This window comes from Meles meles, chromosome Y (genome assembly GCF_922984935.1).
Source record: "Meles meles chromosome Y, mMelMel3.1 paternal haplotype, whole genome shotgun sequence".
In the NCBI taxonomy this organism is placed as follows: domain Eukaryota; kingdom Metazoa; phylum Chordata; class Mammalia; order Carnivora; family Mustelidae; genus Meles; species Meles meles.
This window is the reverse complement of record NC_060088.1, coordinates 10439575-10455111: the sequence shown is the minus strand read 5'-3', so window position 1 is coordinate 10455111 and position 15537 is coordinate 10439575. Positions and strand designations below refer to the sequence as shown.

General features: G+C 37.2%; 1 protein-coding gene across 1 annotated transcript; it reads right to left on the bottom strand.

Moving 5' to 3' along the window:
• Positions 1-2387: 2387 nt before the first annotated feature.
• LOC123935947 (serine protease 52-like) lies at positions 2388-14210 on the bottom strand. The gene is made up of 5 exons (XM_045996797.1): positions 14096-14210; positions 5033-5168; positions 4336-4583; positions 3589-3722; positions 2388-2660 (listed from the first exon to the last, which is right to left on the bottom strand). Exons 1-5 carry the CDS (start codon positions 14208-14210, stop codon positions 2388-2390), a joined length of 906 nt encoding a protein of 301 aa, XP_045852753.1.
• Positions 14211-15537: the final 1327 nt, after the last annotated feature.

The window sequence follows — 15537 nt, the reverse complement described above, 5'->3', positions numbered from 1 at the left end:
GCGGGACAGCTCCCGTGGAGAGCATGGTCTTAAGGGGTCCTCAGGCTGGGCCATTTCAGGGACCGCAGCGTATTCCTCTACGCCTGCGGCGCTGGGTAGGCTGTTGCCAAGGAGGTGAGGCCTAGGCGAGAGGAGGGCACAGGGTCGCCCACTGCCAAGCATCTGCCACCTGGGCTCTGGGCACTGGGCTGACGTGGAAGCCTGGCCTGGCCCCTCTCCCGGCCTGGCCGCGCCGGGAGAGAAGGGTGAGGCCGTGGAGGGCGGATCCTGCCCGACGTCAGGGAGCCCCACACGTTAGCAGTGCATGCAGCGTGAGGGAGTCAGGGCCAGGGTCCCCACCCCTAACACAGAGAGCCAGGACGGCTAAGGACAAAACCGCCCTAGCCTCCCATTTTACCACCTAGACAGGAACCTGGGCATAGCCTATCTCGCAGCCTCTGCAGAGGTGACCTTTGCCTCAGAAGTTGAATCAAAGCAACTCACCATTAAACATGGTCCCTTTCCCAGGTTGAGTGAGCGAATGTCCCGATGTCAGCCAATGTACCCCATGGATTTGGTGATTAACACCTGTTTGTGTGCACGCTTGTGTATGCAGTTATGTGTTCGTGGAAGGCCATACTTGTGTACCCCTTCTGGTAGTGATATATCTACCTGAATATATGTGTACCTGTGGAACACCCTGAAACCGTGGTCTGACACATGGGTGTGTAAGCACACTGTTGTATTGAACACCGCTAGCACCTCACAATGCTGCCGGCATGAACTCTGTACAGCTCAAACCCCCGCAATAACACTGATCTGGCCGTCCTAGGAGTGGAGCCGTGGCACAGAGGCATGCATCCACGGCTGATACAGGAGACAGAGCTAAAGATCTGTGCAAAGGCACAGGAGATGCTGTGGCCTGAAGAATCAGTATGGAACTGCTGGGAATACGTAAAGGATGAAGAACCCCCAGAGCAACCACAACAGGTACCTCCGTGTGCAGGCCCCTGTAGGTGTGGCACTTTGACAACTGAGTCGACTGAGACGTGTTGTAAAAAACCCGTCCATTTCTGTAATGCTGGGAGTGATTGGCTTGCATTGGCTCCAAATCAAATGTCCCAAGCCTAATTTGTTGGTTCAAAGCCACACTTTGGGTATTCTCTCTCCCACCTGTAGAGCCCAGTACTGTGGACGTGATGGCCCAACCTGCTGTTCCACTGATGGTCTGACCTAGCTGGCCTGCAGGGGAATGCTAGGCATGATGTGTTCTCCTCTGCAGGCCAGGCAAACTGGGAACCTCTTCCCATGGCATTTGTAGTGTTGGAAGAATGGAATGCAAGGTGCTCTTTCTCTAGTGGTGAAAGTGCCATGCTTCATGTCACCTGAGTGCCAGCCTCAGATTCTTGCTGTCCGGCCTTCCAAATAGTGTACACTGTAGTCACCTGGCCGACAGACAGCATCTCCACCACCTTCTCCACAGGATTCACCCCGACATTGTCTCACGGGATGGACATCTGGGTCTGCTTTGCTGTATGATTGTGGCTCCATGAAATGCTCATGCTGTCTGTATTCCAGTGTGGGTCAATGGAATTTCTTTATACAAAAATAAAATTGTCTCTGATAGTCATACCTTTACAGACAATTGTATTCATGATATCTTTTCATTTTTCCTAGACTTTCTTTTTTCTTAATTTTTAATTTCAATTGCAGTTAATTTATTATATCATGATATATTACTTGCATGTGTTTTTATTGATTCTTCAGTTTCATACAACTACCTTGCCTTTATATACACGTTCTGTGGTTAATATTTATAATCTTTATAATCTAAGCCACTCTCTCGTCTTCTTACCTAGATGATTTTAATAATTCAGGTTCTGCTTCTTGTTTTCTTTTTTTTTTTTTTGCCCTCTGTTAAATTGTTTTATTACATCAGGGAATTCCAAACAAAACTACTCAATTCTTTTTAGTTTTATTTTTACGTAATAATTTAAGGTTTTGTGTGCATTGTTCAATAATCTCTTTATGTTTTTACTACTTGAAACTATATAATACTCTTTCTTCTTAACAAATGAAATAGGTGTATTTGTATATGTTTTGGAGTACATGGGCCCTCTAAAGTTGTACATAGTGAGAATATAATATGTGTGTGTTTGTTGATGAAATTTATTTTTTATATTACTTATTCACTATTATGCAAATGTCATTTTGGATGGTTCTAAATTTTTGAAATTTCAAATTGTTAAACTCAGTAGACTCTCATTTTAATAGAATAGATGCTTTTATAAAGAATAACTGGAGAGAACCTAGGGTCTTAATTCAACTGGTTTGTTTTAATTTATGTTCTGATATCTTTTTTTAATCACAAAGTGACCGGAGTAGTAGTGTTCAGGACAACCACTGGTTTACAACAGACTCTGTGTTGCAAGAATCATTAATGATGAAAGTGGTAGTGTTGTTGCCTGTTTATGAAGACTGGATGACTTTGGCCTTTCCACCCAAGGGATGACTGCCTGGTTTAGGGGATGACCTGCTTTTGCTGATGTGGATAATATCCAAGAGAAGTGTGGGCTGACAATGGTAGCAAGTGCCTTTAGACTGGTAAGGCCTATCTGTCTCCAGCTGCCATTTCCAGACACTGGTCTGCACATAACAGCACTTCCAGGAGTCACAGGTTCCTATGAAGGCAATAGTAGAATTTCAGTTAAATCACTCTGTTTTTTAAAGATTTTGTTTCTCAGAAAGAAGAGAGAGAGAGAGAGAGGGCACACACAAGCAGGGAGAGTGGTAGGCAGAGGGAGAAAGAGACTCTGTTGAGCAAGAAGTCTGATGTGGCACTTGATTCCAGGACTCTGGGATCATGACCTGAGCTGAAGACAGATGCTTCACTAGTGGAGCCACCCAGGCACCCCTAAATCACTAATATTAGACTTTGTTAGTTGGAAAAAAGGAAAGCTATTGAAAAAAATAAAGAGGTCTCATATAGTTACAGAATCCAATCGACATAATTACCAAATAGATTCCTCATAGATATACTACTGATAAAGCTATTGACAGTCCATGAAGATAGTGTTTATAAAGGCAAATTAAGGTTTCACATATATTGAAACTTAGGAGGCATATATTAGAAGACACAGAATTATATGAAATGCCTAATTTCTTTAGCAACTACTAAAAGAAATTTTCAGTGTTGATATTTAAGAATAGCAAGTGTCAGGGGCACCTGGGTGTGTCAGTGGGTTAAGCCTCTGCCTTCAGCTCAGGTCATGATCTCAGGGTCCTGGGATCGAGTCCCACATCAGGCTCTCTGCTCAGCAATGAGCCTGCTTCTTCCCCCACTGCCCCCCGCCTGCCTCTCTGCCTACTTGTGATCTCTCTCTCTGTGTCAAATAAATAAATTTTAAAAAAGAATAACAAGTGTCAGATAAACTGGAGATTAATATATTTTTTGTGGAAGTTCTGTAATTTTGTTTTTTCCCATTTGATAAAAATTCAGTTTCTTATATTTCTAACTTATTGATTACATGGTTTACATTTTTTTATAAATAGAAAAAGTTATAGTTTCTATAAATTAGAATTTTAAAAATAGGAAAAGGAGCTGTTTACCACATTTGTATCTGAGCCTTTCGCCTGAGTAATGAAGCAGATAATAGAACTGCCAATGTCAGGATAGAGGTGGGCACAATGTGAAGCTCCCATCACCTGCATCTGTAACATTTCTGGATCCTCATCAGTCTCTCCTAGAAAAAAAGAAGGAAAAAGTAAGAAGTCCAAGGGACATAGACTGCATTGTAACATGATGATATCATGATATTAATAAGATGATATCATGATCAGTTGAAATTATCTCTAAGTCTTAATTCTAAGAAATTTCATTTCTTTGTTATCACCATCTTACTGCACAAATTTATCCATTATAATAATTTCCCTCATTTTCTAAATGCCATTTCAAATAATTAACAACTTGATTTTCATTTGTAAAATAAATTTCAGACAAATCTAGCTTCATTTTCTTAAATATAAATAAAAACAAAGACCTACGTTTTTCATTATTATAAAGTTAAGAAACTTAGGAAGCAGTTCATGTTTGTTTTATTTATGGAGCTTGACTGTGCACAGAAACATTTTCCTTGCATTGTTTTGCACATTTGAAAACTTATGGAATTATTATCAAATTTATCATTTTATAAGTAAAACCAATCCCAGGGTATATCTGATTTTGATTAAAAATTAAAATTAATAATGGAGACACTACTGGTTAGAATTCTTACCTGATTTTTAACATCAAAAAAATGGACCCTCCATCTCACATGTCTTAGAACCACTGTCCTAATAAGCAAACTAACTACTGACCTGGTTTGAGAACTCTTGGCCCAGAAAGCCAGCATTCTGAGCTATTGAAGTTCTTTAGATGTCCCAGTGGTGCTAAGAGCTGAATGGGAGTCTGGACCTCTTGAAGGAGCAGCAGTGCTAGATCATTTCTTGCTGCCCCACTCACCAACCGAAATCTCTCATGCAGTAGAATATTAGACACCTTAACAACTCTCAGAGATGCTTCAGGGTGCTTCAGGCCCAATATTACAGCAGTATCTTCAGGATTCCTAAGTATGTAGTTCAAGACTAGTTAGAATATATTCTAATTATTGGCTTGAAAAAATAAATTAAAAAAAGAAAATAAATATATAATTTAAAAATTATGAATGTATTCATTGGGAAATATGAGCCCTTAGCAGCCATCTGTATTAGGCTTTCTAATGTATTCCACTAGTTATGAAGTACAATGTTCCTACTTTATCTGCAGGGAATTCGGAACTCTATGAAAACTCAATATTCATACACAGTGGAATTAGAGAGGTATTAAGAGAGATATCAATCAAGCACACTGAGGCAAATTTCTTGCTTGGCCTGATAAAAAGATGTTATAGCGATAAGAGATACTGTTCAGACATAATATGAAGTAAATTAAACCAAAGAAGATTTTAATTAACTAATTTGAAAATACTGTAGTACAGTGTAAACTTACATGTTTTTACTACAGATGCAAACTTACATGTTCCTGACACAATGGGCAGCAGTGAGAACCCAAGAGCTGCTAACAATGGAACCACTGCAAATTTGACTGCCACAACTGATGATCATGGCTTGCCAAGGCATGGTATATCGTAGAGAAATTCGATCTGCTAAAGCTGAGAATGAAAGTAAATTCAGTAGCCATCTTTAAAAGTTTTCATCCTTCCTAGCCCTGCTAAGCTCATCATTATCAAAATTGACTTGCAAAGACATATATGTATAGTTACATATATGCTACTTCCCTAAAAAGAACAATTGCCTTATTGTTATGTTTCCAAATCTATCATTTCATTATGGCCCATTTTAATTACATTTCATTTGTCAAAATATTAGGAACTACTATAGATCTCTTCCCAAGTGGAATTCTTTTTCAACTGTTAGCTTTCTTAGTTAGGTGTCACTAACATAGTAAACAATAAAAAAGAAGCAAAATTTTATTTGACTATTTATGAGAAATAAATTTAAAAGTTTAACTTAAGTGATACTGGAAGAACTGAGCTTTTAAACTACTTTTAATTAATTTTAAAATACTTTTAACATTTTACTGACACTTAGGAGGGGATGATGGTGTCACAGCAGGAAGACTCTACAGTCATGTCACAGTGAACAAAACTACATAACTATCAAATTATCTGAAATGCAACAGAAATTGATCTGAAGACTGAGAGAACAAATTACACAACTAAAGAGACAGAATTAGCCATATCAAAGAAGGCAGAAGGTATGAAGATGTAATTTAAGGATCATGGCCACTGCACTGAATAGGGAGGAATTATGGAGAAGAAGGGTGACACACTAGCACACACATACACAAGGAAAACAAACCCCTTAGGAATTAGCTTGGAAAGCAAAGGGGGCTGAATGTTGTAATTTCTTGCAACCAGCAGGGCTGAAGACTGTAAAGACCAGTAGGCGTGGCTCTGGGAAAGTTCAGAGGCATTGACGCTTCTCCTAGAGAAAAGGCAGGTAAATAGACTGGAACATAGAGTGTGGAAACAGAAATCTGAAGAGCACCTGGGGCACACAGCTGAGAGGCTTCATTTCAGAGGATGTCCCAAAGAGGTAGTGTTCACAAAAAGACCATCTCCAGGAATAAAGGATCTAACAGGCACCATTTACTTCCTTTTCCCTTTGGAATAAACACAGGGCCACCTGTGGTAACCAGTGCAATATGATCACTTGCTACACAACTTGTTTACATCAAGCTCCACACCCTTGTGCTCTGGCAGGACTGCCCCTCTCAGTCAAATTTGTCTCAGTCTCAGTCTGGTGGATTTTTCACCATGGTGGGCTTCCCCATAAGCCCAGCACAAACTCCTGCCTACCCATATCTCCAACCTGAGATTTTTGTGAAGCCTTGGTTCCAGAGGCAGTGCAAATACTTCTCATTTCATAAGAAGTCCAGAGCACATCTAGTAAAATCCTATCACATTAGGCCAGAGACCAAACACTGCCCAGAGCAGGCAAAGATGTAGAAGACTGGCTGGCATGATAAAGTGGCCAAAATGAAACAGAACAAGTGCAGTGCACACTGGCAGCATGCCTGGAAGTGGAAGCCTGTGGAGAACAGGGACACCATACAGCAGGAAATTATATAACCTTTTCTTCCTAAGGCCACTACCATCCAGAAAAGGAAATGTAGCTAACTTCCCCAACAAAAGAAACAAGCACAGAGACTTAGACAAAATCAAAAGATGGAGAAATTTATCTTAAATGAAAAAACAAGATAAGGCTAGGGCCAGATGTCTAAGCAAAACAGAACTAGGTAACATGACTGGTACAGGATTCAAAATAATGGTCATAATGATACTCACTGAATTGAGAAAAGATCAGAAGACATCAGTGAAATGACTAACACACACACACACACACACACACACACACACACACACAAATAACCGGAGAAAAAGAGCTCAATAATGAATGAGAAATATTCTTGATGGAACGAAGATTAGGATAGAAGAAACAAAGCAACAAATTAATGATATAGAGGACAGAATAATGAAGACAGAGAATAATAATGGCAGAACTATGAAGCTGAGAAGAAGAGAGAAGAGAGCAATACACAAAATGAGAAAAAAACTAGTGACTCCATCAAATGTAGTAACATTCATTTTATAGGAGTCAAGAAGAAGAGAAAAAATGATCAGAGTATTTATTTAAAGAGATAGTAGTTGAATATTCCTTAATCAGGAGAAGAAAATAAATCCAGATCCAAGAAACACAGAAACCCCTCAACAAAAAACAGGTCCACGACAATATATTGCAGTTAAACTAGCAAATATAGTGACAAACCAAAATTCTGAAAGCAGCAATATAAAAGAAGACAGTTACATATTAGGGAAAGTCCATAAGGATAAGAATGGATTTTCAGCAGAAAGCAGTGGCATGATATATTCAAAGCAAAGTGCTAAATGGGAAAAATATGTAGCCAGAATATTCTATATAGTAAGGCTATAATTCAGAACAGAAGGAAACAAAGTTTCCCAGACAAGGGACAGCTAAAGGAGATAGTAACCAGTAAACCAGTTCTGCAAGAAATATTAAAAGGGGACACTCTGAGGGGAAACAGGAGACCAAAAGTTATTGCACGAAGGTAGGAAACATAAAGGCAGTAAAAATGAATATTTTTACAAAATGTTGAATAAGGAACTCAGAAAATAAAAGAATTTAAAATATAAAAGCATATGTGGTACCTCAGTGGTTCAGCTGGTTAAGCGGCTGCCTTTGGCTCAGGTCATGATCTCAGGGTCCTGAGATCGAGCCCCACAGGGGTCCCTGCTCAGCGGGGAGTCTGCTTCTCCCCTTCCCTCTGCCTGCTGCTCCCCCTGGATGTGCTTGCTTTCATTCTCTGTCAAATAATAAAACCTTAAAAAATAAAATAAAATTTAAAAGCATAGAGGGCCTGGGTGGCTCATTTGGTTGAGCCCCTTGATTTTGGCTCTGTTCATGATCTCATGGTTGTAAGCCCCAAGTCCACCTCCATGTTGGGCAGAGAGCCTGTTTAAAATTCTCTTCCTTTCTCTGTGCCCCTCCCCTGTTATGCATCCTCTCTCATAAATAAATAAATAAATAAATAAATATCAGCATGTATTAAAATGAGAGGAGGAGAATAACAAATGGGTTCAAATGTAAATGACTATCAACTTAATATAGACATCTATAGGTAGATGTTATTATATATAAAACTAATGGTAACCACAAATCAAAAACACTAATAAATATGCAAAGAATAAAGAAAAAATAATCCAAGTATATTACTAAAGAAAATCAGCAAACCACTAAAGAGGGAAATACCAGAATGATTAAAGAAAATCTTCATAAGCAACTACAAAGTACATTGATATGTATTTTAAAATAATTATGTTGAATGTAAATGGACTGGATATTCCAATCAGAAGACAAAGAGTGACATAAAGGATGAAAAAATAAGACCCATCTGTATGCTGTCTACAACAGAGTTGTTTTAGACATAAAGACACTTGTGGATTAAAATTAGGGGATGGAGAGACATTTCTCTTATGAAAGATTATAAAAAGAAAGCTACAGTGGCAATTATTTTATGGGACAAACTGGACTTTAAAACAAAGACTATTAACAAGAGACAAAGAAAAACACTATACAATCATAAAAGAATAATCCAATAAGATTATATAATAACTGTAAATATTTCTACATCCAACATGGGAGCACCCAAATACATAAATCAGTTGATAACATTAAGAAACTCATTGGTAATAAAACAATAATAGTAGGGGCCTTTAACATCACACTTACATCAATGGACATACCATCCATACAGAAAATCAACAATGAAACAAGAGTTTTAAATGACATAATGGACCAGATAGACTTAACATATATATGTGTGACATTCCTTCCTAAACAGCAGAGGCCACATTCTTTCCAAGTGCACGTGGGTCATTCTCCAGAATAGATCACCCATAAGACCACAAAATAGGTCTCAACAAATTTAAGATTCAAGTCATACTATGCATCTTTTCTGACCACAGTGCTATAAAAGAAGATGGCAACCACAAGAAAAAAAAAAAAAAAAACCTGGAAAGACCATACATATGTGGAACTTAGGGTCAACCAGGATATCAGAGAAGGAATAAAAAAAGTACACGGGGAGATGAACCATGAGAGACTGTGGACTCTGAAAAACAACCAGAGGGTTTTGAAGGGGCGGGGGGGGTGGGTGGTTGAGGAACCAGGTGGTGGGTAATAGGGAGGGCACGTACTGCATGGAGCACTGGGTGTGATGCCAAAACAATGAACACTGTTATGCTGTAAATAAACAAACAAACAAAAAGTACACGGAAACAAATGAAAATGAAATCACAATAGTCCAAAAGTCTGAGATTCATCAAAAGTGGTCTTAAGAGGGAAATAATATGGGCCTACCTCAACAAGCAAGAATGTCAGAGGGGGAGACAAATCATGACAGACTATGGACTCCGGGAAACAGACTGAGGATTTCAGAGGGGAGGGAGGTTGAGAATGGGTCATCCTGGTGATGCGTATTAAAGAGAGTATGCACTGCATGGAACACTGGGTGTTACATCTGCAAACAATGTCTCATGGAGCACTGCATCAAAAACTAATGCGGTGCTGTATGGTGACTAACATAGCTAAGTAAATAAATAAATAGTATGAAATAAACAACCTCATCTTACACCTAAAGGAGCTAAAGAAAGAATAATAAACAAAAACTAAATCCAGGAGAAGGAAGGAAATTATAAACATGAAAGCAGAAATAAATGATAAAGAAACTAAAAACAGCAAAAACAACAGTAACAACAACAACAACAGTACAGATTACTAAAACCAGGAGATGGTTCTCTGAAAAACACCAATAAAATCGATAAGCCTTCAAGCAGATTTATCAAGAAGAAAAGAGGAAAGACTAAAATAAATAAAATTACAAATGAAAGAGGAGAAATAGCAACCAACACCACAAATATACAAACAGATATACAAATAATTATAAGAAAATATGAGAAACTATATGCCAACAAACTGGACAACCTGAAAGAATGGGTAAATTCATAGAAACATTAAGAAATTGAAAATTTGAAAAGACTGATTATATGTAATCATACAAATTGAATCAGTAATAATAATGATAAAAAAATTCCCAGCAAACAAAAGTCCAGGATCAGATTGCTCCCCAGATGAATTCTACCAAAGATTTAGAGTTACTACTGATTCTTCTCAAGCCATTCCATAACAGAAAAAGATCATGTCCAAATCCATTCTATAAGGACAGAATTATCTCAAACCAAAAACCAGAGAAACCTTCCACTAAAAAAGACCACAACAGGTCAACATCTTGATGAACATGGATGGAAAAATTCCTGATAAAATACCAGCAAGTCAAATCCAACAATATATTAAATAAATTATTCATGCAGTTAAATAAGATTTATTCCTGAGTTGCAGGGGGTTCAATTATCACAAATCAATCAACATAATACACTATATCAATAAAAGTATAAAACCATATGACTATTTCAATATATGTAGAAAAAGCATTTGACAAAGTACAAATTCATTGATGATAAGAGTCCTCAACAAGGTAGGTTTAGAAGGAACATACTTCAACATAATAAAGGCTGTATATGAAAACCCCACAGATGACATCATCTGCAATGGTGAAAAACAGAGCTCTTTCGCTAAGGTTAGGAAAAAAAACAAGGTTATCCACTCTCACCACTGTTATTAAACACAGTATTAGAAATTCTAGCCTCAGCAATCAGACAAAAATGGGAAATAAAAGGCATCCATATCAGAAAAAAAGAAACTTTCACTATCTGCAGGAGACATGACACTATGTAAAGAAAACCTACAAGCCTCCAAAAAAATTCAGGTAGAACTGATAAAATAAAGTCACATGATACAAATCAAAATACAGAAATATGTTACATTTCTATGCAGTAATAATGAGCAGCAAAAAAGAGAAATTAACTATTTATAGTTTCACCAAAAACAATAATTATCTAGGAATAAATCTAACCAGAGGGGTACAAGACCTTACTCTGAATTGCAAAGTATGGATGAAAGAATTTGTAGAGCACAGGAAAAAATGACAAACATTCCATGGTAATTCACTGGAAGAAAAATTATTGTGAAAATGTCTGCAACCCATAGCAATCTATAAATTTAATGCAATCCTCTAAAAGTCCTATAAAAATCCTATAAAACTTTTCTTAGAGCTAGAACAATCTAAAAATTTGTATGGAACCAAAAGTTTTATTTTTTAAAATTATTTTACATACATATGTGTTTTCTAAAGATTTTATTTATTTATTTGACAGACAGAGATCACAAGTAGGCAGAGAGGCAGGCAGAGAGAGAGGGAGAATCAGGCTCCCTGCCGAGTGGAGAGTCTGATGGGGGGCTCAATCCCAGAACCCTGGGATCATGATATGAGCCAAAGGCAGAGGCTTTAACCCACTGAGCCACCCAGGCACCCCCATATGTTTTATTATTATGTTCAGTTAGCCTACGTATACAGAAGAATTTTAATTGTCAAAGTGATGTTGAAAAAGAAAAACTAAACTGGAAGCAGCACAATTCTAGCCTTCTAGTTATATTACAAAGCTCTAATGATCAAAATAGTATTGTACTGGTACAATATATACAGATACATAATACACAAGAATAGATCAATGAAACAGAATAGAAAACCCAGAAATAAACCCACAATTTTGTTCTTAATTAATCTTTGACAAAGCAGGAAAGACTATCCAATGGGAAAGAAAGTCTTGTCAGCAAATGGTGCTGGGTAAACTGGACTGGCACATCCAGAAGAATGAAACTGGACCACTTTCTTACACCACACACAAAGAAACTCAAAGTGGATTAAATATGAGAACTGGAACTATTAAAATTCTAGAAAAGAACATAGACGGTAACTTGTCTTGACATCAGCTTCAGAAATTTCTTATTAGACACATCTTCTGAGGCAAAGGAATCAAAAGAAAAATTGAACTACTGGGACTTGATCTAGGTAAAAAAAAATTGTACAGCAAAGGAAACAATCAATAAAAATAAAAGGCAGCCTACAGAACAGGAGAAGATATTTGGAAACAATATATCTGATAAAGGGTTAATATATAAAATACAAATATAAATTGTTAAAGTCAACAGCTAAAAATCAAATAACACAGCAAAGAAATGGCCAGAAGGCAATAACATTTTTCCAAAGAAGACTTCCAGATGGCTTCCAGACACATGAAAATGGTCTCAATGGTTCAATATATCATTCATCATCAGAGAAATACAGATCAAAACCACAATGAGATAGCACCTTATAGAATGGCTAAGATAAAAAAATACAAGAAACAACAAATGTTGGCAAGGATGCAGAGAAAGAGGGACCCTCTTCTCTTGCACTGTTGGCAGGAATGCAAATTGGCACAGGAAACTTGGAAAACGTTACGGAGACTCCTCCAAACATTAAAAGTAAACTGCCCTATGACTGAGTGATTGTGCTACCAGGTATTTACCCTAAGAATAAAAAGTACTGATTCAGGACTATATCTGCACCCTGATGTTCATAATAGCAATGTCCATAATAGCCAAGATGTGGAAAGAGCCGAGATCTCCATCAACGGATGAATGGATAAAGAAGATGTGGTGTACACACACACACACACACACACACACACACACAGTGGAATATTACTCAGACATCAGAAAGGACTGAAATGTTGCCATTTGCAACATGGATGGAGTTAGAGGATATTATCATAAGCAAAATAAGTCATTCAGAGAAAGTCAAATACCATATAATTTCACTTACATTTGACATTTAAGAAACAAACAAAGAAAAATGAGCAAAAGGGAAAAGAACAAAAGAAGCAAAACAAGAAAGAAACTGTTAACTCTTGAGAACAAACTAAGGATTACCAGAGGGGAGTTGAGGAGGATGGGTGAAATAGTGATGGGAATGAAAGAGTACACGTGTTGTGATGAGCCCATGGTGTAAGGTATATGTACTGCCAAACTGAGCACCATGGTGTTGTATGGAAGTGTAGAGTCACTATATCATAAATTACTTGAAGATAATTTAATACCCTGTATATTAACTGGATTTTAAATAAAAAATCATAAAAAATAAAACCTTAGAGTGATGTGCAGTTGTTACTTTAAAGTATGATTTTCAGGTTTGTAAGTTAGGAAAGTGATGTTTAGAGTTTGTCATAAAAGTTTTGAGTGAAGAAATAGATCATACATAGACAAATTTAAATATGGTAGAGATATAAATAAAAGGAATAAGGGAAGAGAATAGGTGAAGATAGAAACAAGACTATTGAGGGAATTACAGTATTTAAATCATCAAAGTGATAAGGACTTTGAAATATCTGAGCAAAGAAGTTGAATAATCTCACTTATGTTTTAAAGCATCCTTTACAATGGATATGACAGTAAGAAAATGAAAAATAAGTTTAATTAGGTGAAAATATAATATGAAGAAATGTGACCATGTTAGAAATAAATTTGTAAGGAAAGAAAAGTAAAGTGAGGTTGTCATTGATGATAGTATGACAGATTTCATAATAGCCAGGAAAAGAAAGATGGTAACAATGTAAGAGATTTCAGTATATTATAGTAGAGAAATTATTATATATTACTACCAAGAAAGTATATATTAACTTGAAATTCTGATGTTACATTTATAAGACTCTAAAATAGTAAAGAAGTTTATGCTAGAAGAATAAAATTTTGAGGGTCTATACTCACCTTGTTTACTCTTTCTATTCTGATAATGTCATGAGTATCACAGTAAGAAAATTACTAAAATCATGTCGTCTATATAAGAAAGAAATATCATGAACTTTAAATAATACACCAAATATAAAATACCTTTGAAATTCATGAGGTTAATGATTCCTATTAATTGGTTGTATTAAAAACTCATGCATTTCTCTGGGAAAAAACCTCTCCCACTCCTTATCTAATTCCATTATCCCTTTCTTTTCTTTCTTTCTATGTTTTTTAATGCATCCCTCACTACCATTTTCTTGGGCCTTACTCTGAGGCTGCGGCAGAGAGATGAACTGAGGCTGAATAGAAGCAGGAGTGGCAGTAAAAGCTGAGGCATTCATTGAAGTAGAGACTGAAAGGGAGATGGAAGCAGAAGTAGTCATGGCCTCTTGCTGTGACCATGGTGCATGGCTGGGTCGTGTAACTCCTTGAAGCCAAAAAAGGAATGGGCTCACTTGGCTAAAGACGTAGGGCTTTGTGCAATGTTCATCGAAGTGACTCAAAATTCCCACCTGCACCCATGTGTCCTTTTGTTGTAGATGGCACACCAGAGGTGCCCCTAAGTCACCCTGCAAGAAACAAGGAGCAAAATGTCCATGTACATTCTAAAGGAGGCTAGGAAGTAACTTCTGGTATTGAAGATTCTGCTTTCTACACCCCTCAACTTTATCACCTTACAGCCAGCCTCGCCCATAGCTTTCTTGGCTTCCACACAGAAAGTGAATTCATTCAGCTTGGGCCAAAACTGGGCACATGTGCTGACTTGCAGAATGCTTAGGTGCCTTTTTTGCAGAATTCCAGGACTTCCTAGTGGAAAACATACAATAGAAAGGATTTTATATTTACCCTAGGTGAGGGACAAATATGGCTGAAGTAAAAGATAACAATAAATATTCTATTACATGAGAGTATACTATTCTTTTTTTCCCAAATATATCATACTATGCCATCCCTGTAAATATTATGCATTACTCACCTCTCATGAGGGACCAACTGGGTAACCAGCAGTCATACAGCTGTATATTTTCCTCTTGCTCCAGGTTCTCCTCTAGGCAAATAGGAAGCACCAGTGGTTGAAAATGTAGTGGCTGTTTCAGGAAGATTAGCCCAGGACCCAAAGGTCCCTTGGGACCTATGTAGGGCATGGCACGATGAATGCCTACAGTTTGAGCTTGAGCGGGCTCCTGAAGATCAGTAAGTCCCACTTGGACCAGGGCTAGTGCTTCTGAGTTTTTTCTGGGAGGGAAATTTACCAAGCATTTTATTATTACATATTTTGACATGAAAAAGAACTCTGTAGTAAACATGAATCAGATAAAATGTAGATAAGCATTAATGTATTACTCCTATTCCTTTCATTACTTCTGTCTTATTAGGAACACTACATTTAGGCACCTTCAGGGATAAGGAAGTAAATGTTACAATGCAAACCATTTCCTTGTTAAAAATTCCTAACTTAAATTATTAGGCATCCTAATATTTATTTTTAACACTTAGTGAAATACATTTTGAAAGTTAGGAGTTGAAATACCTCACTTAACAAAATATAAGTAACTTTGGACAGTTATTCCCTTTCTGGGAACCTTGTTTTCTTCGCTTGTTCTAATGGGTTACTTCACTATGTTAAGCAAAGAAATAAAACTATACCCAAAAGGACATTTTTTCAAATAGTTATAATTTTTCTACAGATTCATATTTTTAAGAGATAAC